A 26883-nucleotide genomic window follows, 5' to 3' on the forward strand; every position below is an offset into this window, starting at 1 on the left:
TAATACAGGACCTCAGAGGGAGAGACAGCGAGGTTCAACAAAAACAACGTTTGCTTCCTGGCTCGGGTTCTCATCTGCGGTCTGAAGCACACCATTAGCGGTTCTGAGCTCGTTTTCTTTTAGTTTCCCTCCAAGTTTGGCGTACACCAACCCTGCTCAGAGTCCTGCTCTGCGGTTAACACAAGATTGAGTTTTTCAAACAACTGACACGCCAAGCCAAAAAAATAAATCGTGAAGTTTTTCTCTTTTTTTCCCCACCCTAGCCATCGTTTTTCTGAAACTATCATTTAAATCATCTCGAAACTACATCATAATCCGGGCTGACGACAGGCTTTACTTATCAAGTACAATCGTGTGAAATGAATGCCTCTACAGGAAAGAAACACGATCTGCCACTTCTGAACGCGATGGACGACCCAAGCGAGAGTGACACCTGAGAGGACGCTCGTAAAAGAGCCTTTCCTTGCCAGCGGAGAAGAACTGGGGGGATCCCACTCGCGTCTGGAAAGCATCAGGCAACCTCAGGACGGATAACATTTCAGCTGTGCAAACGATCTCTCCAAACCCTTGGAGGAAGTCGACCAAACAAAAACGCTGGGAGGGAAGACTGGAGGACAGAAATCTACAGAGTTAGGATCTGAAAGGGAAGCGTGGCTACACCAGACACTTTTTTTCTAATGTATTTTTTAAAATAACACTGCATAGTCTTCACTGTATATATTAAATACAGATTAATCCTTATTAAAGTTATTCAGTCAAGAGCAGTGAGTGATTTTCTCTTTGTCTTTTGTTGTGTGATTAACATTAATGACAGCAGGAATATTAGGCTACTGTCACTTTAAGAGCGAATGCACAGATCCAATATACTGATACACATGCGTTTACTTTCTCAGCCGTTCACGTTTATTTATATATTTCAGGCAAAAACATCATTTTATTTTTTACTGGTCAATTTCAAGATTTTGGGATATTTGTCTTCAATAACGTGTTCTTTCAGACTTGTGGTAAAAAAAAGTCTGAAATACACATTTAGGTCTTTATTTTACTACACTTTGCCTGTTTGTGTCTGTAGATTTCTCAAATTCAACACAAGTTGTCGTTCTTAATCAACACCGCTCCGCGATCTCTGCCGTCACCCTGTCATCACACACACCGCTGGAAAGCTGTCTCTCTCCTGTACAATGCTGTCGGATCCAAATATGGTCATTTCCTTTTTATCAGCAACCAATCGTGAAAGTAATGAATGCGCAATCTCATTGGCTGATGATAAATCTTTAAAGCCCGTTTTCTCAAAATGACTTTTCTCTCCGAAATCTCCACTTCAGTAGCACTGATATACACCACACTTCCCAGTCTTGTACCTAGTTATATTATGAAGACATTTACAGAGGGATTTGTAAATATATTATTCCTAGCCTGATTTATATAACATTTTATTCCAAAAAACATGGCGAAAATCTTTTTTTTAAGGCTATTGACAGTATATTCTGATTTACAGGATAACAAAAGTAGATATCCATAAATCCCTCGGTAATTTTACCCCCATCTAATATGTGAATACAATGAAAAAATAAATTTGAACCTGGCTTTATCCAATACTCAGATTTCGTTTTTTTAAATATGCAAATTAGCGTATATTTAATTAGATATTGCCTAATTTGCATATTTAAACATTCAATTACAGAAAACTTGTAATACATTTTTTTCTCATCTTAATGTAGGTAATGAACTGGGAAAGGTTCACGGTGATATCTGCTAGTTAATTTTTTTACCCTATTCACCTGTAGCGTCTCGCCTTAAGACACAACCAACTGCGTTTTTGATGACACTCGCCAAGATGGGCATTATTCTTATTGTCAAGCCCTAGATCTGAATTAGGTTCAGCTTACATGCCTACAAAATCACAATGTGCCTCGGCCCCCATCTGAGGAAAATCAGTTAAACTGTTAAACGAGTGTCACACATTAAAAGGTTACAGTAGTTCACCCAAAAGTGTAAGTTCTGTCAGTAATTACTCTCCCTCATGTTGTTCCAACCCCGTCAGACCTTCGTTCATCTTCAGAACACAAATTAAGATATTTTTGATTAAATCTGAGAGCTGTCTCACTCCTCTTACGGGGTTGAACAACATGAGGGAGAGTAATTACTGACAGAGTTTACATTTTTGGGTGAACTAACCCTCTAAGTTGAACTGCATTTCCACTACAACGGGCGATGGAAATAACAGATGCCTCGTGCTCAGAGAGCAAAGTAACGTCTAGCCACAACACAATGACCACAGAGGTGGGAGTGCTCGATGACTTCAGTGTTACCAGGGGAAAAAACCCAGAACGCCTGCCAAGACAAGCTGCTGCTCTTCTGAGACGCGCTTCGTGGCTGAAAACACGGGCATTTCTCTCCTGCGATAAGAACAGAGACAGCAACAGGGAAATCACAAATGCAACTTATAAGAAGCTTTTATTTAGGAGTGCATGAGATTACAATTCTATTAGATTAGTTTAAAAATATTACATTTTGTCAAAATATTATTTAAACAAAAACAATAAATATAATATATAATACACCAAGTATAAATAAAACAATGAAAATCTATCATTTTAAAATGCTACACGCTTTTATTTGGGAGTATATGGTATTAAAATTCTTGCCAACCTGATATTGCTAAGATTAAAATAGTTTGAAATTCCTTAATATTTTGTCTGAATATCATTTGAGCAATAAAATAATATTTATAACCAAAATTTGCCTAAAAAAGCAAAACGCTGACAGTCAACGCTGAAATACAGTAAAGTTGTAGTTACAATAATGCTAATAAACAGATTCTATCACTTGTTTTATTTATACATATCTGATATAATAAATCAATTTTTTATATTATAAAAAAAAATGAATATTTGTCTGAAAAATAAAACTGTAAATACTAAAATAAAAGTTTTAAAAGCTTCAAGTGAATTTAACATCACAACGTAATAATGTAAAGTATATGAGAAATTGATATAGGCTACATTTTTAGATTTGGTAAGGATTTAATTTAATGAGTGTTTTTAAATATTAACTTTAGTGAGTGTTAGATGATGGCAACATTAATCCAATTAAAATAGATCAAATAGATACATATAAATTATTATCTGATATGGATAAATTACACAAAAAAAAAATGCAATATCGGCTGATAACGATAACGTTTATTACTTTGTGTACTCTTTAGCACATCAGAGTCTAATGCCGCAAAAGCAAAACATTACAAAGACTAACAAGAATTTCACTGGAACATCAAATATGCAAAACGTAAGGAAAAACCATGAGGCTTTAAACCAATCATCAATCAGCACCTCTCAGCGCGTCGACAGAGCCACGTTATGTTTAGATGTACTTCACTCTAAGAGGCCTCACAGGTTAGCGTCGCTAATCCAAGCTATGTAAACAGCAGCCAGCGTCGCTTCAGAGCCGAAGGGGGGAAAGTGGGGGGGGGGGGGGGGGGGGGGGGGGGAAGGTGTTGGGAGACTTTAAACATCCTCTTGTCAGCCTCACATCCTGAACCAAAGAATCGCTGCAGAGAAACCCGCATTCCACTGCATGAGAAAACAAAGTCCGTTAGCCAATCAACGGCTGAAAAACAAACGGAGAACGAGCCGCTGCTTCCAGCGCTTAAACCAAAACACTTCGGCAATGCCAGACAAAACACGCCGCTCATGCCATGTTGTTTCGCGGGGGCCTGCTTTCTTTAAACGCACAATGTGAAGGTGTCAGATTCAGGATCCCGGGGTTCAAAGGCAAATTCAAAGTGGATGACTGATTAAAGAGACTAAACGTGCCCCTGGATCACGTCACCAGTCTCGAGTCGCACGGGGATATCTGTGGCAAGAGACAACTATACATCGCATGGGTCAAAAGTATACATTTTTCTTTTATGCCAAAAATCATTGGGATATTAAAGTAAAGATCATGTTTCATGACGATATTTAGTAAATTTCCTACCGTAAATGTATAAAACATGTATTTGTGTGAGTGAATGCAGCAGAATCGTGAACATAAATGCACAACTTTAAAGACGATTTTCTCAATGTTTTGATATTTTTGCACCTTCAGATTTTCAATAGTTGTATCTCGGCCAAATATGGTCCTATATGGAAAGCTTATTCATTCAGCTTATTTGTTATTTCCAAAAATTGACAACAATATTTCCTCTGTACAAGCATATCCGAGCACTTAAATAGGACTGAATCCGGTAATATCTCTAAGATCATAAAACAAATTGGGGCTCTAACTGCCCGGGCCTATAATTAGAGAGCAGGGGTGACTAAAAATCTGATTGATGGAGACCCAAAACGGCCTGTAATTTGCGTTGGAGCGGCCTCTGGGAGCTGCTCCACCGGCCACATCTGAGGCGGAGAGGGATGTCAACCGGCGGCCCGACGGGAAGAACGAAAGCGCATTTACGAAACCATATCGTGCGCAAAGACGAGCATCTCGCAAACATCATCAGGAGACTTAAACCGTCAATAAAAACAAACATTAAGCTGGATGCTGATTGGTCAAAATCATCCACAGACACGTCTTCATTCAGATTAACTCTATATACTGGATATGCAAATTAATACTAAATGATCAACATGATCAAAACCTTCTGTCGTTTGAGTGACAGTTAAAAGTCTGAGTATAATTGCACAACAAAGTGAATTTTTACAGATTTTTGTAAAATAAACATAAGAATAACTTCGATATTGTTAGTAATATTTCCAGATTAACACTTCCTGGACTGAAGCAGTTTTGCTTGATTATCCAGACATCGTTTTCGAGCATCGAACATGATAATCAGGCTTTTGAGGAAGGTTTATTTGTTCATCTCTCAATCATCATTATATTGCATTGCATTATATGTTTTAAAACTAAGAGCTTTGATCATAAAACTAAGTATTTAAACATCATCTTACTAAGACAGATATTATAAGGCAGATTTTGTGACGACTGATATTTATATGCATTGTATGCATGTATTCACTATACTGTTATAAAGATCTCATTGATTTACATTACAATCATCAGAACTTCATCTTTTTGTCGATGTAAATCTGCACCAAATTGCCTATTTTTGCTCAGTTTGCTTCACTGAATAAAATGTACCTGTTTTTTCCTTCATATTTTCAGTGTATCAGAGCCAGATGCATCAAATATGATATTCAAAAAAACATGCATTTAGATTTTTAAAAATGATTTTGAGTAAAGGTTCAATAAACTACTACTAAACTACTATTTTTCAGCCTTTTTTCCTCATATTTCAGGTTTAAAGGCTCGGAAACACAGAGAGAATCCTTGAGGGGAAACAAAAATATGAGCAAAAGGAAACATTTGTGAACCAAAACAGCATCTTCAAATGATGAGAAAGCCTTGAACCACAAGAAGAAAGAAGTGCAAAAGAGCAAAGAGAGGAAAAAACACAACAACAAACGACAGCCACGACATTAACAGTGCCATCCTCCCCCTCCTTCATAACACACATTCAGAAGAGACTCAAAACAGACAGAGGTCTCATTAAAGCCAGAGTTTCATCTGAGAGTCATCTGCCAACACACACACACACACACACACACACACACACCTGTCCTATAGTGCCACATTTGTTTGTTTTGCAGTTGTTTATCATCGAGGAAGGCAGGCAAACTAACATACCAGTCGTTCTTAAAGGCCTTGATCACCTCAAAATGACAAATCTATCATTTTTTACTCACCCTCAAGTTATAAACCAATATAACTTTATATATTCTAATCTGCATATCACAAAAGATGATATTTTGAAGAATGTTTACATGTTACAGTATTTTATCGGTTTCTCGGTATATGACGGTATTTTCTTTTTCCAAGCATGACTGAGTGTTAACCACATTTGCTACTGATTGAGAGAGGAAATCCTGCAGTAGATTGACTTAGAATGCCCTATTTTACTGTCATGAGTCGATATTGTAGAAAAATCCACACTAGTGTTAATACAGGTTTGCACAAAATGATGCTGTTTACAAAGAGGTGCCAGCAGGAGGCGCTGTAGGCGCGTCAGGAACAGCGGTTTCCCCGGTAACGGCTGTACACAAAGCAGCGCTCATAAACATTGCTTTATCAGGAAAGATGAAGAAAGATTACATGAAAATACCATCAAAACACTTCAAAAATACATTCATTTAAAAACACCGGCGCCACGTTTCGACTTTGACACGTGCAGTGCTCATGTTTATTCAACGATGCCAATGCCAACCACAAATACATTTTCCAAAAGGCTGTGTTGATACTGTGAGCCAATGTATGGGAAACAATATAATTTGAAAGCTATCAATAATAGTTTAACCTATACATCTTCACCGCCAGTGAAAAGCGACCCCTCTCAAACAGTGTCGCGTTCCGATCGTTAAAGCGACACACACCCGTATTGCGGTATATTAAAAAATAGGGCTGTGTAAAAAAAAAAAAAAAATATATATATATATATATATATATATATATATATATATATCGATTTCTCGATTTTAATCGATTCTCATTTTTACGAAAAGATATCGATTCTTAAATCCCAAGAATCGATTAGTCATCCTGTTTTCAGTTGATGAATGAATGTAACATTGTAGCGCATCCCATCCAATAAATCTCAATAATCTTTGTGCTTTGTTATTATTGATATGAAACAAAGTCTCAGATTTCAAATTACGTCCATTTTCTTACGAAATTCCAAAACATAAATAGCGTTTTGTCGCTGTGGCGTGAGATCGCTCTGGCTCAGCTCTAGAGAAGCACATGATCTTCTCCTCCGCCTTAATAACACCAGTTACAGCGTGAAATAAACATGAATGAGCATCTGAAAGTGTGTTAAAGATAGAGTACAACTTATCGAAGTCCGTATCATGTGACATGGAGTCGCTCAATCAGTGTTTCAACCGTGGAAAGACGTCAGTAAAACAGCTTGTAAACAATGTCATGTAACGTCACATTTACCTCAGAAAAACCATATCCAGTGGCCATAAACTCGTCAGTCAGCGAGAGAAATTAACTCTAGAGAGGAGCATTTTGTTAAATATATGCACCATATTACATATTCATTATCATTTTTAATGTTCTTCAATATTTAATGCATGTTTGAATAAATCTAGCAAGTTTTTATGACAGCCACCATGTAAATGTTTACATTTCATATAACTTTATTATTATAAAAATAAATAAGTGTATTTTAAGTGTTTGTATACAAATCAGTACATTTTTACCTTCAATATTATAGTAGACTAATGAAGCCTATAGGCTACCACTGACTCCCATAGTTTACAGCATTAGTGAAGAGATTTGTTTTCCTTGAGAAAAGTTGCCCTGTATTGTACCTGATATCCAAAATAATTAATATTGAATCGAAATCGAATCGAATTGTGAAATTTATGTCAATACCCAGCCCTAATAAAAATGCATAACAGAAATAAAAACCGGTATGAACCGGTATACCGCCCAGCACTAACGGCAATAACTGCCGGCAAACACTGGTACTAGAAAAAAAAAAAACACTAGAAAAAACCCTAAGTAAACACAACAGTGAACTTCACACATCAACCAGTCTTTGGCTCACTTTAAATGTACAGATATCAAACGAACAAATACCCCGATGTGAGATGGAGAGTTTTTCCGCCTGACATCTCCTGGTAACAGCATCCCTGTGGATGTCTTGTTATCTTCCTGTCAGGGAGAAGAGCAGCACTAGCCACTCCGCGCGTTTCCCTCGCTTCATCGTGACAGAAGCCCGGCTGCAGACTCGTTATGAGAGCGTGGGGTTTGACGAGCTGACAGGTGAACAGGACAGAGCAGGAAGAGGCCGTCTGAGCGCTTTAGCCGTGTTTACCACAGAAACCTCGTTACCACACCTCAGCTACAGCAGAAACACACTGTTAGCTCTGCAGACTGTCAGGCGTTATATGCACAGTTAATTTGGTTCGATTGGCCACACGAGCAGAACGCCGCGTAGGCAGAATATCAATTTTGGAAAGCGTGCTGAGAAGCTTGACGCTCTGCATCGATGAAAACACAGCGGGGAAAAAGGTTCAGCGCACAAACAAATGACACCAAGAGACATTTAATACCTCCTCTGCGTCGAAGCAAACGCTACGATTGGCTCTTAAAAGACGGAGCCTGTTGCCAATCAGATTCGGTTGATTGAGTGGGAGGAAGGCCAAGTGGAGCCCTGTGGGAAACGGGATGAATCGCAAGGAGTTTCCCTTTATCTGACGGCCCTTAGCAACAGCCTCTCAGTGAGAAATCACCTGTTGCTAAGAGAATAAGAGATGCACATCCTAGCAACAACCGAAGGAGCGACTCTCTCTTTACTGGAGGAGAGAGAACAGAGAGATGCCACACACACACACACACACACGCACGCAATAAAGCAATTATGAGCGCTGACTGAGAAGAAAAAAAAAACAGGAACAAAACGAACAGTCTGAAGGCTGATAAAACCACAGCGTCAAATGCAATCTGCAGGAAACAAAACGCTCAGTATGCATCGTTTTCTATTTCAACACGCATCTATTTACCTGTAAGACGCCTCTGTCCGTCTCACCGTTGCGAGATGAACAAGTGTGCATGCATTGCTGTGAATGTGAAAGCGTGTGCATGTGTGAGCATGTGTGTGTGAGTGCATCTGCTGAGCAACCGAAAGAGAGAGTGTCTTGGAAAGGAAGCAAGGAGTGGTAACCTCAACAACACCTGTGTGCAGTTGCTAGCAACCAATAGTGTGTGTTTTCTGTATGTCAGCAGACGCTCACGGCTAAATATGGAGACTTGCTGATGGTGAGAAAAAACAAAACCGACTGTAACACATCACACTTACACGACCACCTACATGTATGCGTTTACTAACATTTACTACTGCAAAAACAAGAAATTACTATACAGTAGTCAACATCTGAAGTGGATCAAAACCTTTCATCAACAACTCTGATGAACTTTTTTGATCCAAATGTTGACTACTGTTATAGTAAACTAGAGATGCACCGATTGATCCGCTGGTGACCGGAATTGGACGATTTTCACGTGATCGGCCATGACTGGCGACCGGCCGGTCAGTCGGACATATGCCGATTTTATGCCGGTCAAATGCACTCGGGCGCCGTATGATTAACATCGCGCAACATCAGCATCACACGTGCACACGGAACGCACATTTAGGAACCTCGTGAATTACGGCCGTTTCACACCGCAAATGTCAGCGGCGCCGGCGCGTGAGCAGTGCGCTTTTTCCCGGCGTGCATGTTAATCACTGAGTGCATTCACACCGGCAGCAGCAGCAGCAGCACGTGAGCAGCAGGGAAGCGCGGGGTTTCGGCGCGGGTCTATTTTTGCTGCTCTGCTCACGCTCAATTAAAGTGAAAGCACACTTTTGATGGACAAACTAAAAATGAATTCACACAAAAAGTCCTCAAAATGCACAGAATAAGCATGTCTAGTGTGTTTTTAACAAGAACTCCAGTATGTCAGAAAAGAAAACGAAGACTCGAAAATATTTGTAGAAGATTTACCCATTTAAACTTGTTTTCATTATTCAGTTTTAGGTTGCAAGTATGGTTATGATACAGCTCAAATTGGTATCGGCAGGTCAAACTCGATGAAAAATGGGAAATCGGCCTAGAAAATTGTAATCGGTGCATCTCTATAGTAAACACTTGGTCTAAGGCTACAGTTGTATTGTACTATTATTCATTAATGTTGCTATTTGTTTTTAAATATATTATATAGCAATAATGCTAATCATTTGACTATTTTAATGAGTAACACTTGACTAGAGATGTAAACTGATGTGCTGCTCTCTTCCACCAAAGTGCAGATAAAGATTAAGGGCTTTTCACATTAAAACTGCACCTCCAGGCTGTTGAGTTGAACGTTGTGTTTTACAACCGCATCTGGGCTGTTAAAACAAGAAATCAAAGCAAAGCAGAGCCAAGCCTCCACGTTTGCACCGTCACCACAACAACATGGCTAAAATTATTAGTTGCTGTTTCTAAACCCACCATTTTAACTGATCCATGCAACCAACAAATGGCTCAATGGTCAACACAAGAGTGAGATCAAATCATCAAGACATGGACCAGTTCCTAAATCTGATCTGCTGAAGAGAAAAACACACTGATAGAAACCACAACAGAGTAGAAGTGAAAATCGAAGAGATGATTAGCTTTAATCCTGGTGTCAACTCATACTTTCTTGTATGGTGTTCACAATCAGATGTCGTTCTAGTAGGGCTTCTCAACTTTACTGCATTACCAGCCGTCACTGACGCTCCAATTCTCAATGAAATGTAATGATTTTCAGTCATTCAAAGCACTGTCAGTGTGGACATGTATAATTAAAACAGAACAATGCCCTCATATTGCCAAGGTAGACACTGCTTTTGCCCCAGTTTCTCTTAAGATGGATCAGCGCCAGTTCACATCTGGGGGGCTCTTACTTTCCATGCGTGAAAACAGACAATCCGAGAGGAGAAAACAAGTGGAAGAGAGGGTGGGGGGGAATGGGGGTGTTGGGGAATGTGTGTTTGTGTGGCCATAAGAAGAAGAAGAAGAAGAAGAAAAACAGCCAAGTACCGCTCTGAGTAATCTAACCTCGACGCAAGCAAGACCCGAGAGGAAAATCTCCCCTACAGACAGCATAACAATCAAGATAGTGTTTCCTGCGTGGGAAAAAGAAGAAGAAGAAAAAAAACGAGTTCTTGAAGCATACCAGTATTCAGGACAAAACAACCTGCATTAAGCCAGATGGTGGAAGATCAGTCTGCCCAGAGAGAGCAAGAGACCTCAGATTGCCTGATAACCACACAAGCTTTAACGGATGGCTTAGCATCTATTGATTCCATAAGGAAGTGCACGCTAAGCTGTCTGGAACAAAACGAGATTCAAAGTGAAGGCTAACAAACAACTCTAAGTAAATGCACATTAAACAGTGTGTCCATCTCGGCCCACTTAGTCCAATCGGCCAATCCGATCGTTACCGAAACTTGCTCATGATACGCTCAGCTTCAGCGAGACCTGGTGAAGCTTCCTTTCAAGAAGAGAAGGCAGAATTCATTCAATCGTATAAACTCATTAAAATAAGTGCATCCCACTTATTTTAATGAGTTTATATTATGATGAAATGAATTCCACCACCTTTTCTTGAAAGGAAGCTTCACCGGGAAGATTTACTGGCTGGAAATGGAATTGACCACAACCAGCCGGAACCGGGAACACTTCCCATAAATCCTGATGTACTCGTTACATCATAAGAAGAATGACATCTACGCTAATTTTAGTGTCTTTGTTTATCCCGAGGTTTTCCCGCAGCCTGCCGGATCCAGGCCGTTTCCAGATCTGACGAAGGACCTTCGCCTGGACCCGATGACAACGCAGTGCTGAAGTGCCAACTAGTTTCTCCCTATGGAGGATCCCTTTACCACTCTACAGATAAGGCGTTGTCGGGAAAATTCGTTTTGCGTACCTACCCCCGAAGTGACAAAATAAAATAAAATTCTGTATCAAAATGTATAAGGAAAGACCAGTACTTTGTTTAGGCTTGGTCTGTAGGGAATTACAAACCTGCGCACATATATTCAAACGCACATAACTATAGAACCAAGTCTTAATGCGCATCTGAACGCCATCGCGGTTCGCGTTTAAAGTCTGTGTAGAGAGAATGGTGTCGTCTTAGCGCCCCCTAATTTAATATCAAATGATTGTTGCGACGGAAGCGAATCAATCAAAACTAACTTTAGCTGGAAAATAACTTTATTAAAGAACCGCTATAAAGCCAAAACAATCTTACCTTAAATTGTAAGTTTATCTCTGTAAAGCTGCTTTGAAACAATCTACATTGTTAAAAGCGCTATATAAATGAAGATGACTTGACTTGAATACACAGTGGGACGGCAATCCAGCGAGCCCGCAAAGTCTTGTTTCTTCATCTTTGGGTTTCAGGAGACTGGTTGTGCAGCTTGTATAGCAGTAATGGATCCAAGGTGCTACATAAAGCCCAAGTAGCTATGAAAATCTCTGTAACATTCCTGTATGGAGGTCACGATCTCACCCTCAGACAATTTCCACCACTGAGACCGAGCTCTGGTATCTAGAAGTTTGTTTTGCACCATTTAAGCAGTAGGCGTAAGTGGAATGAGTCAGCAAATAAGAAAAACACTTCATGTACAAATCGCTTGCGAACCCCCCACTACACATTAGTCACAACAAAACCAGTTCACGTCCAGATTTTCAGAAGTTAGAAAAAAAACTTGTAGGCCACAAAACTGAATGTGTTTCCAAAGTTCAATCTGCACTGTGGAAACTTCTGGACCACCCCCGGGTTTCTCTCCCAACCAGGTCCTGCCCACACGACCTCAGGTTATTCCGTATAAGCAGAGCTGATTACAATAATAACCCACATTCAAGGTCAGTCACTGGAGCACCAGCAGTAGGGGGGTGGAAGAAGGGCAGGGTGGGTCGAGAGAGAGCCGATGTAGATAAGAAGCCCTGAGGGACTGAGGAGAAGAAACAGCTCTTGGAATTTGGCAGTGCGGACTGAACTGGGAACTGGTGTTAGCTTCAGAACGTTCCAGAGGAGATTAACTTGTCTAAATGTTGGATGACATCCCAGCACATGCCAACAATCACAAACAGATTTAATGTTTTAATCTCATTTGTAATCCTATTCGTCAATGACCAATGATCTGTAATGGACATTTTAATTCTAAATGACCCAGAGCAATATTTTGTATCTCAGGTTAGACATCGCGGACATACTTCCTCAAACCTCATCTAATGCCTACATGGGTAGTAGAGCTGTGCAATTATTAGTCATTTTATTGTGATTTTCGATTTCGTAATAAAATGATCAATTATTCGATTTTGGCTTCCTAAGATTATGAATATAAAACGATTATTATGCTGCTGCCGCATTCCGTCCAGTGCACCTTCCTTTACTTCACAGTGGTGCGCTTTCGTTCCTCCCTAAAAGCCCAAGCTTAACATCCAAATCAGCCAAATAAGTGAGTGTTGCAGAATGCAGTTGTTGCTAAACTGCGGGATGGGCCTGATATTACAGTGTTATGAAAAGCATATTAAGCCGCAAAAAAGAATCTGTGTGTGAGGTCCGAGTCGGAGCCGAATGCGGAAAAGCAAATGGGCTTCAGATACACACCTAAACGCGTACACACACACACACAAAACGTCAAAATGCATTTTTGGAGAGTGTTCACGAAAACTGGGTTATGTCTTAAGTAAACGTACACAGTTGAGAAAATGTGTAACAGTATATTGGATCCATGCATTAGATCACTGATCTTGACTGAATATCTTAAGTAGCTTTAATAAGGATTAATCTATATTTAATGTGTACTGTAAGAGTGTTATATGCAATGTTGTTTTATATTTGATTATTAATTTTTTTGCTGTAGGCTATTACTAATCTGAATGCCACTCTAAAACTTTACGCACGGTTTATTTAATTTGTATTTTCATTCTCTTGTTATTTGTCCATTTTGTGTGGAATTTTTGTGTATCAGTTATTGTGAAATTTCACTGTATTTAAAAATGAATCATATTGTGAAATAAGACTTTTGATCATATCGACCACAAACAATTGTTTTAAATAATCAAGATTTCAACATTGACCAAAAATACTTATGATTTTTGCTATAATCAGGCAGCCATAATAGGTAGCCATCTTCTAATGGTGCATCCTAACTGAAATGGAACATCATAAGTAACTGATCTGGAATACTCGACATGGGCAGAAATTCAATGATGCATAGTGCTCATGTAAACTGCATGAGAAACCTGACTAACAACTGGTTCCAATAGCGTTTGATGTTAGCATTTCGGTAAGCTAACAGGGGAATATTTGCTAAAAGGCTGTACAAATAACATCTAACATGGTTTTATGGGTCCCAGTACAAAAAAACTTCTCAAGATCCATTTCTGCTAAACAGTATCCTGGTCTGCTTTTGTTTTGACTGCGCACATGCCTCTTTTTGTCAGCAACGATAAACGGGCACTAAATAATAACATTCATTCCAGCTGTTGCCGGATATCTGCTAATCAGGAGAACTGAGACCGGCACAAGGTTAACAGCAGCAACCTGCATCCAAAGCCTAAGGCATCTGACTGAACAAACAACCCTGAACTCAACAGCTTGAATGTTGGCACACATTGAGCTTATACACTAAGAGGACAGGGGATGATAGCAGATTACGATTACGCTAACTCTGCCATGTTGTGAAATGCAAGCAAAACAATGGTGGAATCAGGAAATCCATGCACGATTACATTAGAAACATTAGAAATTAGTCAAACTGCAAACGACATTAAAATAAGAAACAGATTTAGGGGTCATACAGATAACCTATCAGTAAAAAGCGAGCTGCTAATGATAAAAAAAAAAAAAAAAAAAAAAAAAAAGAGTAACGGTGAAAATGCATCTATTCTGAGGTTCAGAGTCAAGAATAAAAATGATTCATGGTTACAAAATTAATTACAAGTACTTGGAGTAAAATTTGTCTGGAAGGCAAAGGAGGAAAAGAGTGGCCGAACAAGAGAGGCCAAAGTGGGAGGGCATGTCATGCAAGGCGGAGTTGACCCTTAGACCGTGATACTATTTCCGCCCCACCACAAATCTCAGCTGCCAGACCTTACATAACACACAAACTCGCTTCAACCTGTCTTTAACAACCACAAGCTTACCTCTAAAATCGGCTCGAGAACCACAGACTTCAAAAAAACAACCTCCCTCTTTTTCTCTCCGCTCACATTCTCGATTTACTTCACCTTCCACCTTGTCCTCCCTCTCTTTTCCTGCTTTTTTCCCCACCTACTCCAACAGCTCTCTCTCTCTCTCTCTCTCTCTCTAAAGGATCCCTGAGTAACTGACACCGCTCTTGAATTTTGAGAGCTGTGGCACAAGGACACCGCTTGTTCGCCCAACAGCAGGAGGAGTGAAGGGGTAGAGGGGGGAAAAGCTCCCTGGGTGCTTTTGACTTGGCAGGGCTTGGAGAAGCTCTTCAGGCAGAGTTTATCTGCTGGGTTCTGGCAGTCAGCCGACGCTGCTGGTGTGCCGTGGGCTACTGGGGGGTTGAATACTGCATCCTCAGTCAGCGACGGACCTGTCACTTACAGTGAGCTATCTGCAGGGATTTAGAGAGAGGGAAGGAGAAAAATGGAGGAGGAGAGAGCACCGACTATTTATAGCCTCTCAAAGGCTTCCTGTTACTGTTCAGCGAAGCAGGGAGGAGGGGCAAACTCCCAGAGAGGGAGTGTGAGGCATAGAAGGGTAATGAGAAATAGAAAGAGACTCATCCCTTCGCTTTCATCCACACAGGAAAACATGACTACCCATCATCAGTCAGCGAATAACACCAAATAACATAAGCCAGTTGCAACAAGCTCCTTTATTCATAATACACTTGGAAATATCACAATGGGTCTTTCTTTAAGTAAAGCAGTTTATTGTAGGCAACCACGGGTCTTGGATCAGGACTATGGATGGAATCGAACAGAAACATCAACTATTATCTTAGAAAAAAAAACAATTATATATATCAACCAGATTTCAAACAACATAAAATGACCCATTCCCAACAAAGCTACTTCAGGAATACAAACACGATTCTTTAATCCACATCCGAATTCAGAGAGACGACAATCTGACACTGGCTAACGCTTTGCATGCACTGAAATGTTTGCATACAGAGGAGTGAAGTGAAGTCTAAATACATTTAGCAGGCGAGGTCAAACCCTGAGCAAACTGAGCTCAGAGGAACATAAAGAGAGAGAAAGTAAGAGGGAGATTAAGGGCTGCAGGTCCCATGTAAATTCAGCGACAAGCGACGATACTTACAATCATCAAGTCCAAGAATGTTTTCTACTTTATGAGTGACAGGTAACAAGTAGGGCTGGGTATTGACACAAATTTCACAATTCGATTCGATTTCGATTCACAAGCTTGCAATTCGATTTCGATTTGATTCGATTCGATATTGATTATTTTGGATATCAGGTGCAATACATGGCAAATTTTCTCAAGGAAAACAAATCTCTTCACTAATGCTGTAAACTATGGGAGTCAGTTGTAGCCTATAGGCTTCATTAGCCCACTATAATATTGAAGGTAAAAATGAACTGATTTGTATACAAACACTTAAAATACACTTATTTTTATAATAATAAAGTTATATGAAATTATATAAAAATTTAAATGGTGGCTGTCATAAAAAACTTTCCAGATTTATTCAAACATGCATTCAATATTGAAGAATATTAAAAATGATAATGAATATGTAATATGGTGCATATATTTAACAGAATGCTCCTCTCTAGAGTTAATTTCTCTCGCTGACTAACGAGTTTATGGCCACTGGATATGGTTTTTCTGAGGTAAATGTGACGTTACATGACATTGTTTACAAGCTGTTTTACTGACGTCTTTCCACGGTTGAAACACTGATTGAGCGACTCCATGTCACATGATACGGACTTCGATAAGTTGTACTCTATCTTTAACACACTTTCAGATGCTCATTCATGTTTATTTCGCGCTGTAACTGGTGTTATTAAGGCGGAAGAGAAGATCATGTGCTTCTCTAGAGCTGAGCCAGAGCGATCTCACGCCTCAGCGACAAAGCGGTATTTATGTTTTTGAATTTCGTAAGAAAATGGACGTAATATGAAATCTGAGACTTTGTTTCATATCAATAGTAACAAAGCACAAAGATTATTGCGATTTATTGGATGGGATGCGCTACAATGTTCCATTCATTCATCAACTGAAAACAGGATGACTAATCGATTCTTGGGATTTAAGAATCGATATCGTTTCGTAAAAATGAGAATCGGTTAAAATCGAGAAATCTATATTTTTTTTACCCAGCCCTAGTAACTAGATGCATGAAGAGGAACTGGGAGTGAGGCCATGGCTGATTTAAAGATAAGCATTTGTGTGTGGTTTCTCCAATCCATGAGAATCCTTCAACAAAGCTCTTTGGTGGATGCCGTCAACAACACCCTTGAGTAGACCGTGCCCACAATGCTCTTGGGCATCCACAATATGGACTCTAAAATGAGAAATTCTCTTTCACACTCTCGCCTTTCTCAGAGAGAAGCCTCCGTTTGATGACCTCATTAGTTCAAGCACTTAATCCGCTAATGCCCAGATAAGACTAAATGAGAGAGGACGGGAGGTGGGAAGGTGGAGGCAGAGAGGGGTGAGGAAGAAAGAGGAGTAGGAGGGGGAAGAGAGAGGTTATAACACTGGCTAACACTGCAGAGCTAGACACCCACTTGAGCCCAGATTCAACAGCCCATGGAATAATGGGAAGGTGTTGCATCCACTGAACACTTTTGTTATCAATTCTAAAAAACAATACATAAGATTAAAAAAACTACTGATGGGGTTAACAATAACAAGATGGCTGACATCCAATGATTGCAAAGGAATTTTAAATGCATGTATCCCAAGAGGAGATCTCAAACTTCGCCAAACTCAAGTCGAGAGGTTGTAAATTACCCAGCTCAACTTGGGATATTCTTGGTTTTCCTAAAACTCTTGTTGGGTTGAGCTGATAATTGGATAACCATTCCAGAGCCTCTGTTGTTTGACTGTGCTCTGGAATTCTGGTTATAATCACCTGTACATTTTAGAAGTAACTCTTGCAGCTTAGCCATGAAACACTGCAATCTGCACGCACCAACTCTCTTGGCTCAGAAGAAAAACCCAATTTCCTTTTGTGAGGCAGATCCTTGAGAGGAAAAGGGGTTTTATCTGAGAACTCGGCAACTCCACCATTTCATCCAGAGCCAAGGGATCAATTTGCAGGGCAGAGAGACTAGAAAATGAGAGCCCAGAGTGCCTCCTTGCACTCAGTGAAGAGGTGAACCACAGATTAGAGAGAGAGAGAGAGAGAGAGTCTGGCTTGCTTCCAGAACAGACTTTGAGGACTTTGATGTGGCCTTTCCGAGGCTAAAGGGTCAGTATTTGTTGCACCTCCTGTAGTCATTTCAAACAAAGTCACACACTGTGCAATGAAAAACAGCTCTTCCTTCTGAGGTTGATTATTGTTATTGAAGTTGTTAGCTGGATGCAAACAGTGACCAACAGCTCCGTTTGTTGACCTGAAAAAGTGTTTTCTGTTTGCCTGATTTGGAGATAAAGATGCAAAAATGTATGATACTGTTATCGTCATGCCACAGGGGTTGCATTTGTGAACTAGAAAATAGCTGCACAAGGGCATTAGCAAAATGGCCAACGAGAAAACCATCAAATTTCAAATAGACTTTGCTAATAATGGCAGGTCTGTCAGCTGGCAAAGGAATAGTCTGGAAAATGGTCTCTCGTTCAGATATATTTTCACTTTTCATACAACGGTCATACAAGAAGCCTTAACTGATTAGATTTTTGCCGTGTTTGAGCTCATTTACTAGCATGACAAATGAGCCCAGGTGAATTCCTCCCTTTTTGTCCATACACACAAATTCTCACCTAGAGAGAGAGAGAAAACCACAGCACCTGTAAAGTGTACAAAGCTGATGAACCTGAAAAACTAAATCAAGATAAAGACAAAGACATCTGAATAAAGTAAACAAGCATTAGGAGAAGAAATTCTTCCAGCCTTTTCTTGCTCATTATCCCTCTCCTAACTGCAATGATGGCAGTGCGTGTCAAATAAGATTCTTTAATATATCTTTAATCCATGTGATTAACAAAGAAGAGCTACTTTTGCCTGTCACTCCAGATGAGGGCTTATAAAATATTCACACATCGAAGCATTTCTCCCACCGCACAATGAACAGAATTTGAGCCGAATCCGGCGTATAAGTCCAAACATATCCATTTTTTGCCTAGCTGAGATAGGCAGATCTACAGAACTTTGATGAATTGCCTGCATTTATTAGGACTGTTCCTCAGGGAAGGTTGCAGTATGAGGACAGTCTCGAATATGAATTACCAGCATGCTGATTCGATCTCAGCGGCAGCCAGAGAGAGACAGCAGGGCCTGAATACCAATACATGTTTCCTGGATCAGGACAAGGACTTGATTACTGGTGCCTGTCAGAAGGAGTGGAAAAGTCCTTAAGTGTTCTCTGGAGGGAAGCCTGCAGGCAAGCACTCCAGGAGTGCAGAGAGATGCTTTCAATCAATTCTGACTCAAAGAGAGAGGGGAAAGAGTGAATTTTAAGCAAAAGAGCCAGGAATATACTGGCTGAAGACTTCTGAAAACACTCTGGGAATTCAGACATGTTGGGGTTCAGAGCGGCTGCATCCAAAACAGTTTTGACCTACAGGTCCATAAATAAGACAAGTTAATTCAGGCACAATTGATGACAGGTGGCCCATATTTTAGGGCTCAGCACATTTGCTCTGCCAGGAATGGTAGGGAAATATGATTGTGGTTTTAACCACAGGGCTCTCTGGGTATCTAATAAGGACAAATCCTCCTCAAACCAACCGGCAGAGCCTGATGAAACGCAAGAATGCCAAATATGATGTGGGAGGCGGCGCTGCTGGTTCTTCAGAAGACATGCAGGGGTAAAGATGTGGGAATACTGCTTTCCCTGCCCAAGGTGGAAGCAACGTTGTGGTGATTTGTGGGGTCAAACACTCCCCTCTTCTGCCAGGCATGAAACCTTGGCCAAGTGCCGGAAACTCTTCTCTGCAGAATTCTGGAGAAGACCTGAGGTCATGCATTTGAAACTTTTAAAGGTAAAGGATACATTTTTTTGTGTTTCATTATGAGGGCAATAAATTCAGCCAAATATGAAACATGAAACCTGGATTTATAATTATTTTTTTGTTTTTTTTTTAATTAGTCACCAATCACAGATAAGACATCTTTGAAGCAAATTACTTGAGGACTGTCTAAACTCCAGATTTTGGCAACGATATGGCATTCATTATACAGGTTCTTCTGGTTCAGTTCTGCATAACTGCATTAAGAGCAAAAGCATCCAATGTTTCTTACTTCACCTCCACTCCTCTCAGTAACTCGTCTTTGTCTGATGGTAACCACAGATACAAATGTCTTGCAGACATTTGATATAAGGCTCTGATCCATGGCTCCTTTAAGTGTCTATTTGCTGTAGTGTTGTCACGATACCAAAATTATTGTTTCGATACCGATACCAAGTCAAGTATTGCGATTTCGATACTTTTTCGATACTTTTCCTGAAAAGGGAGAAACACTCTCAAATATCATTGCTGTGCTTTATTTTAAAACCGGGACAACATTCTAATCATAATACACACTAATAAATGAACATATGAACAGCAGATATATTAAACATTTGAACAAAATATGAAATATCAAAATATAAAAAATTAATTAAAGCAATGACATTCAAGGTCATTTTTTTTATAAATTTAGCAGCATTATCTCATTTATCATAAGAGACATAAGAGCTTTATCTTGATTCTGAACTTTGAATAAAAATATGAACAGCGATTATATTAAACAATGTTTAATATTGGTAACATATGATAAGCCTCATTGGTGATATATTTGACATGTGGGGAGAGAGTTGTGGAATATAGCAGCAAAGACAACGTCGGCAGTGTTGACGGCAAAATAGGCTACAGAATAATTCGTTCTGTATTGAGAGGTGCAATATTTGAAAATCGATTAGATTTTTTAAAATTACATTTATATTGTATTTATGTCAAAACTTTCAAACATCAAAATGTCATTTATTAATATGTATTCGTGTCAAAATGACATAGAAACATCTTTTCCTATTCTATTTTGCCTGGGAACGCTTCCAACACGCTTGCGTGACGCGTGAAGAATAGGCGTCGGTTCTATTTATAGCATGCACGCGTTTTCCGCTTGTCTCGAGCTGCGCCCAGACTTGTGTGTCACGCAGGCAGTTAACATGGGAGCCGAAATAAAAACGGACATGACACGCAGCCAGTGTGTCGCCGGCCTTACAAATCTGGAACGCGGTCATTGTTAGAAGTATCGATACTAATAAATTAAGGAATCGTGACGTTTTTAATTTCCGATTTACTTTTGAAGTATCGGTGCACCGTGCAACAGAGCAAGGTAGGCAACGTACTTCCATGTCACTCCTCGCGTCATCAAGTCGTGGTCCACTTGTGCTCGCACATGCAGCCATCTCGCTGTAGTGTTTTGTCACATGACACTGGCAGCGGCAGGTTCTTTGCTGCGTGCGTCAGGAAAAAAACACAGACGTCCATAGGGAGGCGTTTTTTTTTATTTTTATTTTTTTAAGTATCGATACTGATAAATTTAGGTATCGTGACTTTTGAAGTATCGATACACCGTGCAACACTAATTTGCTGGGGTAACTTTTTTGAAAGAAAGAAAAAAAAAAAACATTGAGCAGATACCTGAATTTCCATGCCGTTTCGGGAACAGGGTCCTCTCTTCACAATAGCCTGATAGAGAGTCTACAGATGGATGGCCGGGCATGTGACAAGGTACCGCTGACGGGGCCCGTCTGGCTCGCTGCTTCCAGGAAGCCAGATTCCAGGGCACTAATCCAGAGAGACTCAGAGGCCCAGAAATGCCATCAGGTCCCTTGGCAGAGAACACATGCCCGCTTTGTGTCCCAGCTTGCCGTTGATGAAGGGCTGCAGGAACGCGAGCCCCTGCACAGCTCCCCAAGTGGGAACCAAAGCACCCCTTGTTTAATCCTCAGCAAAAAGCCATCAAGTAGGTGGAGTGGAGAAGTTGAGGATTTGGAATAAAGACGCACTTGGCTGGGCTGGGGAAAGTGAGGGGAGGTTAACGGCAATCACATGGGAATCTGAATGGATCGAGGGGTTCAGCGTGAGGCTTTTCATAACAGTGCAGTCCTTCTGAATCATTCAGCTTTTCTCAAACTGTAACCAATCTTCTTTTCAAAGCGGTGGCTTCTGTCACACTGCACTTTGTTGCAGCAACTGTTAACAATTGATGTGTTTTTCTTCAAGAAAGAGACAAAGACAAACCTCTCTGTTGCACAGTTCAGGGTGTAAGCCCAGGCACTACATGGACACACAGGTTTTGGAAGATGAACCGTGAACTGAAAACACATTCCACAGTTGAGCAGTCACTGCGTGCAATGGCTCTCGCTACAACGCAGTTCACAGAACGCTTGACATTCTCTAACACACAGTACGCAGGAGGCCGGGGGGCCCCTTCATGCTAACACCTCATAAATCCCTTCATTCCTCCCCCCCCGACTGCACCTTCAGGGCCTTACGGATGCAAGGACAAGTAAAGTAAGTGAGAGAGAGGAACAGATAGCATTGAGGAAAAGCAGTGAAAATATATACCGGTGTTTTCAGATTTGTGCAACATAGTCATACTGAGAGTTCTTTTTCCACCCCACACAAACAGATAAGCACTTCATCAGAACAACACGTTAAACTGCATGGCTGCAAATTGCAGAGCAAGTAACAGGTTAACCAAACGTCTGACAGAAATGAGACACACAGACCAAAAAACCCGAAACAGGTCACTGACACAAATGAAAAGTTCAAAGACGGGTGAAAAACAGAAAAGGCTGCACGATTATGACAAAAATCATTATTGTATTGAAATTTTCAATTTTAATTAATTACGATTATCACAATTTACATTGAATGATGTTTTGAATAGCTTTATACCATTGTTTGAAGCATCAGCACGCCATATTTTTTTATATAAATTTAAAAACAAGCTGAAAACACTTCCTAAAAAACTTGTATTGCTTTTCTATAGCATTAAGCCTCAAATGTCAACTATCCATCAGTTTGGTTTCTTCTTTTAATGAAAAAAATAATAATAATAATAATAATAATAATACAGGGTGGGCCATTTATATGGATACACCGTAACAACATGGGAATGGTTGGTGATATTAAAGTCCTGTTTGTGGCACATTAGTATATGTGAGGGGGCAAACTCCTCAAGATGGGTGGTGACCATCACATATACTAATGTGCCACAAACAGGACTTTAATATCACCAACCATTCCCATGTTATTACGGTGTATCTATATAAATGGCCCACCCTGTATATATGTGGTATAATAATAGGGGATTCGCACCGGGTAGCTCCTAGACACCAAGGTGATTGCCCGAGAACTAATGTTCCCCTATGGCCGTTTTCCTGGTTGCATTCGCACCACCAGTATGAACTCTGCAGTGACGTAAGCCACGCTTGTTGTTGTGACTTATTTTGACGGCGAGGCAGACTTTTATTTTGACGGCGCTGAGAACGGCAGAGCCTGAGGCTGGAGACATCTTAATTAGTTTCCGATCTGTGTAACAGTCATGTCTAAAACGTTATTAGATAGAACTGTTACTCAAAGTAGACAGTATATGAAAAAGTATTAGCGTTTTCCGTGCGGTTGATCACCAGAGTGTTGCTAGCTGAGCAGAAATACATAATCATGTTGTTTCGCTTAGTCCCCTCAAACTTGCATTGGATTTTCTACTAAGCGTAAAGGTTGAGAGGGTCCATCTATCACTGTTTTCCATGTTCGTAGAGTTAGTTCATGGATTAAGTAAATAAAAATGGCGGGTGCTGGTGTTTCGCGTGTGTGTTCGACCAATCAGCGCACACTTGCGTCGCTGGTAGTTCCTATTGTGCTGGGTTCTCTGAAGTAGTCGTGATCCGCCTCATGCTTTAAACACGCAGAATAATACAAGAGGACTTTGTAATCGCGGCTTTGAACGTTTACGTAATCCTGGCATCCGTAATCGCGATTAGAAATGCGATTAATTGTGCAGCCCTAGTTAAAAAACAGGACAAAACAGTACTTTAGTAGTACAAGAGTGATTGTATCACAACCCATGGAACAGAATATATTCATATACTGTGGTGTTTTTGTCAATAAAGCACTTCCAAAGAACAATGTGGTGCTACTATGGTACATTTTGGTACTTTTTCGGTGGTGAAATGTAACATGGAGAGGGGGAGGCCCGAGGATTTGCATAATATGCATTTGCATGCTTGCACAAAATGTGTGTCAGGCCTTTGAGAGAAAAAGAAGATGCCACTAAAACAGATTTATCCTGCTGTTTGTAGTCGTCATGTCTTCAATGCACAAAAAAGGCAAAAAAAAAAACCTTTAGACATTTAAATAAACACTAAATGACATCTAAAAGCAAATCAAGGTTAAAAAACTCAGACAGATGAAGAATAGGGGAACAAGGGTTATAAACAAAGCTCTGCCATCTTAAGAATTCACACAGCATTTCTCCCAACTTTTTGTTTGTCTGGCGGTAAAGTTTGGGTCTTGTCAGGAGAGATGAGGTGAGACAAGCAGCAAACTCTCAGAGAGCCTGAACCGAACTGGCACCTGCCATTAAACATTTATGCCTGATGCATTTTTAACACACAACATAAAAAAGGCATGACTCTGTTGTTTTTCCCTTCACCATCCTCCCAACCTTGCCCACACACATCTGCATTCTAGCATAGTCAAAAATACTCGGGTGACGCCACACCTGCGGGAACGCTGGGTAAACAACGGTCAAGTTTGTCTTACTAAAATTAGATCAAGGGCGTTCATAATGACAGCGATTCTTATCTGGTTACTAGTTGGCGTTCCTATAACGACACAGCTCATTTGCATGAATTTGAACAATCGGCAACTCTAATTGAAAGTGAGTGAAAGGTCGCTTTGTTGCTGCAAATCGCTTTCAGTGCAAATGCCCCTTCAGAAGACCTGGAATAAAAACATACTATTCCTTCGTTTTCAAAGTCTCCGTGGCGGACTAGCGGTAGACTTTTGGGTCAGCGCGGTAATCTCATTAAAACACATCAGGCCCAGACAGACACTGGTGTAGTGGCGGCTCGTGTCAGTGTACCTGTCGGAGAGAAAGCTACGTTTTTCCACAGTCTATCCCCGGACCGGGCAGCATCAGAACCAGAGGGAGACGCGACACCAGCCGAGCTCATTATCAGTGTGAGGTGTGTGTTGTAAATGAGAACACGCCAGAGCTTTCAGCTGTCAGTTCACCAGAAGCTGTTGAAATTAGATGCTTATTAGCAGGCAATTTGCATAGTTGTCTGATGCCAAACACAGTAGCGATCATCTTAAATTAAATTTTCTTTTTCTTTAAGAAAGAACTTAAAAAAAAAAGAAGAAAGCTTGAGATCTCAGGCTCTGAGAACAAATTAGCTTATAAAAAGATGACTACCCACAAACCCCTGGTGGTTTTCAGAGCTCTTTCCACAGCTGTGGATTTGTTTAAAAATAGCTCAGATTTGAGCAGGGCATTAAGTGTGATATCCTCCTCCTAAAAGGCACCGATTGTTCTCTTGATAAATAATCTGATGTCAGATTCAGTTTCTAGACCAAACACAACGGGGGGGCAGAATTAAATTCAAGCAAATCTGCACAACAAGGCTTGCGGTTTATGAAGACATTGGATATACGGCATTTATAGAGAGCATGTGATATGGGTTGTTACACCGCTTATCAGATCTCTGTATTGAGAATAAATCGAGTTAAAGGAACTATAAAATAAAGCGGTAACACTTTACAATAAGGTTCATTAGTTAACTACCTTAGTTAACATGAGCAATACTTCTACAGCATTAATTAATCTTAGTTAATATTAATTTCAACATTTACTAATACGTTATTAAAATCACAGGTTGTATTTGTTAGCATTAGTTACACTGTGAACTAACATGAACAGCTGTGTTTTTATCAACTAACATTAACAAAGATTAATAAATACTGTAACAAATGTATTGCTCATTGTTAGTTAACTGATGCTAACTAATGAACCTTATTGTAAAGTGTTACCAATAAAGCTTAAGTCAAGTAAAATATAAAAATGAGGTGAAAACTTTAAACGGACGCATTAAAAATGTTGCAATGTCGACTAACGAAAATAATGAAGTATAATTTAAAATATTATTTAATAATTTTTAAGTAATTTTAATAGGCTCTCACATTTTAGGGAAAAAGCAAAAGACACGAAGCCAATGCATCCGGCTCCTCTTTTTGTTCGCTCAAAACAGAAACAAGCAGGAGGGCCAGTCCAGACTCATCCAATAGGCTCGCGTGTAACGCAATGGCCTCCTCGGGTCTGAGCGTGTGACAGTCTGTGGATCGGGCCTGTAGCGGCTGGCGTGCAGAGAGGAAGGAGAGCGAGAGTGAGGTAAACAGATGAATAAAACATTGTGGTTTTGTGCAGTCCTGACCTCGGTTAACACCACGCTGTTTACACACAAGAGCAGTGTGAACCGGTGAGGGGAGTGGCACACATTCACACAAAAGCACAAAGACGTTGAGCATGAAACAGATATGCTCATGTTCTCCTTTCAGCACACAATCAATGGACTGACTCACAAAGTTCCTCTGTCTTGACCCATTTATAGACCGGCGTCTGTTCGGATACGAGCGTGTAAACTGGAGCCCATGAGAAGAGGGTTATCAGGGACGCACGATTGTTTAAAACCTTCGTTCATCCTACTTAAATAAAAAGCTTGAAGTCAGTCCAAGTAAATTAGGACACGTTTGCCAACCGTTTTAATTACTTTTTAAAGAGCTGAAGACTATAGCTTATTAGCTGTTAGATTTTCAAGTGTTGGTCTATAAATATTGGTGAGCATCTTCAAGTAGTTCAAACGCATCTCAAGATATCTTCCTGTTCCAACCAATCAGTCCACACGGGAAGCAATCCCTCTAATCAACAGTTATCTCTGCTACTGCAAATCTTGTAATGTAGATACGTTCACTGATAGTAACTGCATCACAATGCACTGTTCGCTTTCAGTGTATTACCACATACTTCCTGGAAAAATAAACACAACAAGCAAAGATTAGGATGCCGTTCCTGTTTGCAATCAATCAAATAATTGTGGGTTTGTTATTTAAACTCTGAGTAGATGAGTGTCTCTAGTGCACTGA

General features: G+C 40.1%; 1 protein-coding gene across 7 annotated transcripts in view; it reads right to left on the reverse strand.

The window, feature by feature from the left end:
• Positions 1-26883, reverse strand: part of znf609a (zinc finger protein 609a) — a 119428-nt gene that overhangs the window by 38091 nt on the left and 54454 nt on the right. Inside the window, exon 1 of one of the 7 annotated variants that reach the window (XM_084397799.1) lies at positions 8553-8647. The exons of 5 other annotated variants lie outside the window; for them this stretch is intronic. In XM_084397799.1, the coding sequence (XP_084253925.1) occupies positions 8553-8633 (81 nt within the window). In that variant the 5' untranslated portion in view covers positions 8634-8647. Of the gene's footprint in view, positions 1-7626; positions 7787-8552; positions 8648-26883 lie in introns of those variants that run through there. One more of the 7 variants, XM_084397800.1, reaches the window with a different exon arrangement.

The sequence above is a fragment of the Rutilus rutilus genome (assembly GCF_951802725.1).
Source record: "Rutilus rutilus genome assembly, chromosome: 23".
Lineage (NCBI taxonomy): Eukaryota > Metazoa > Chordata > Actinopteri > Cypriniformes > Leuciscidae > Rutilus > Rutilus rutilus.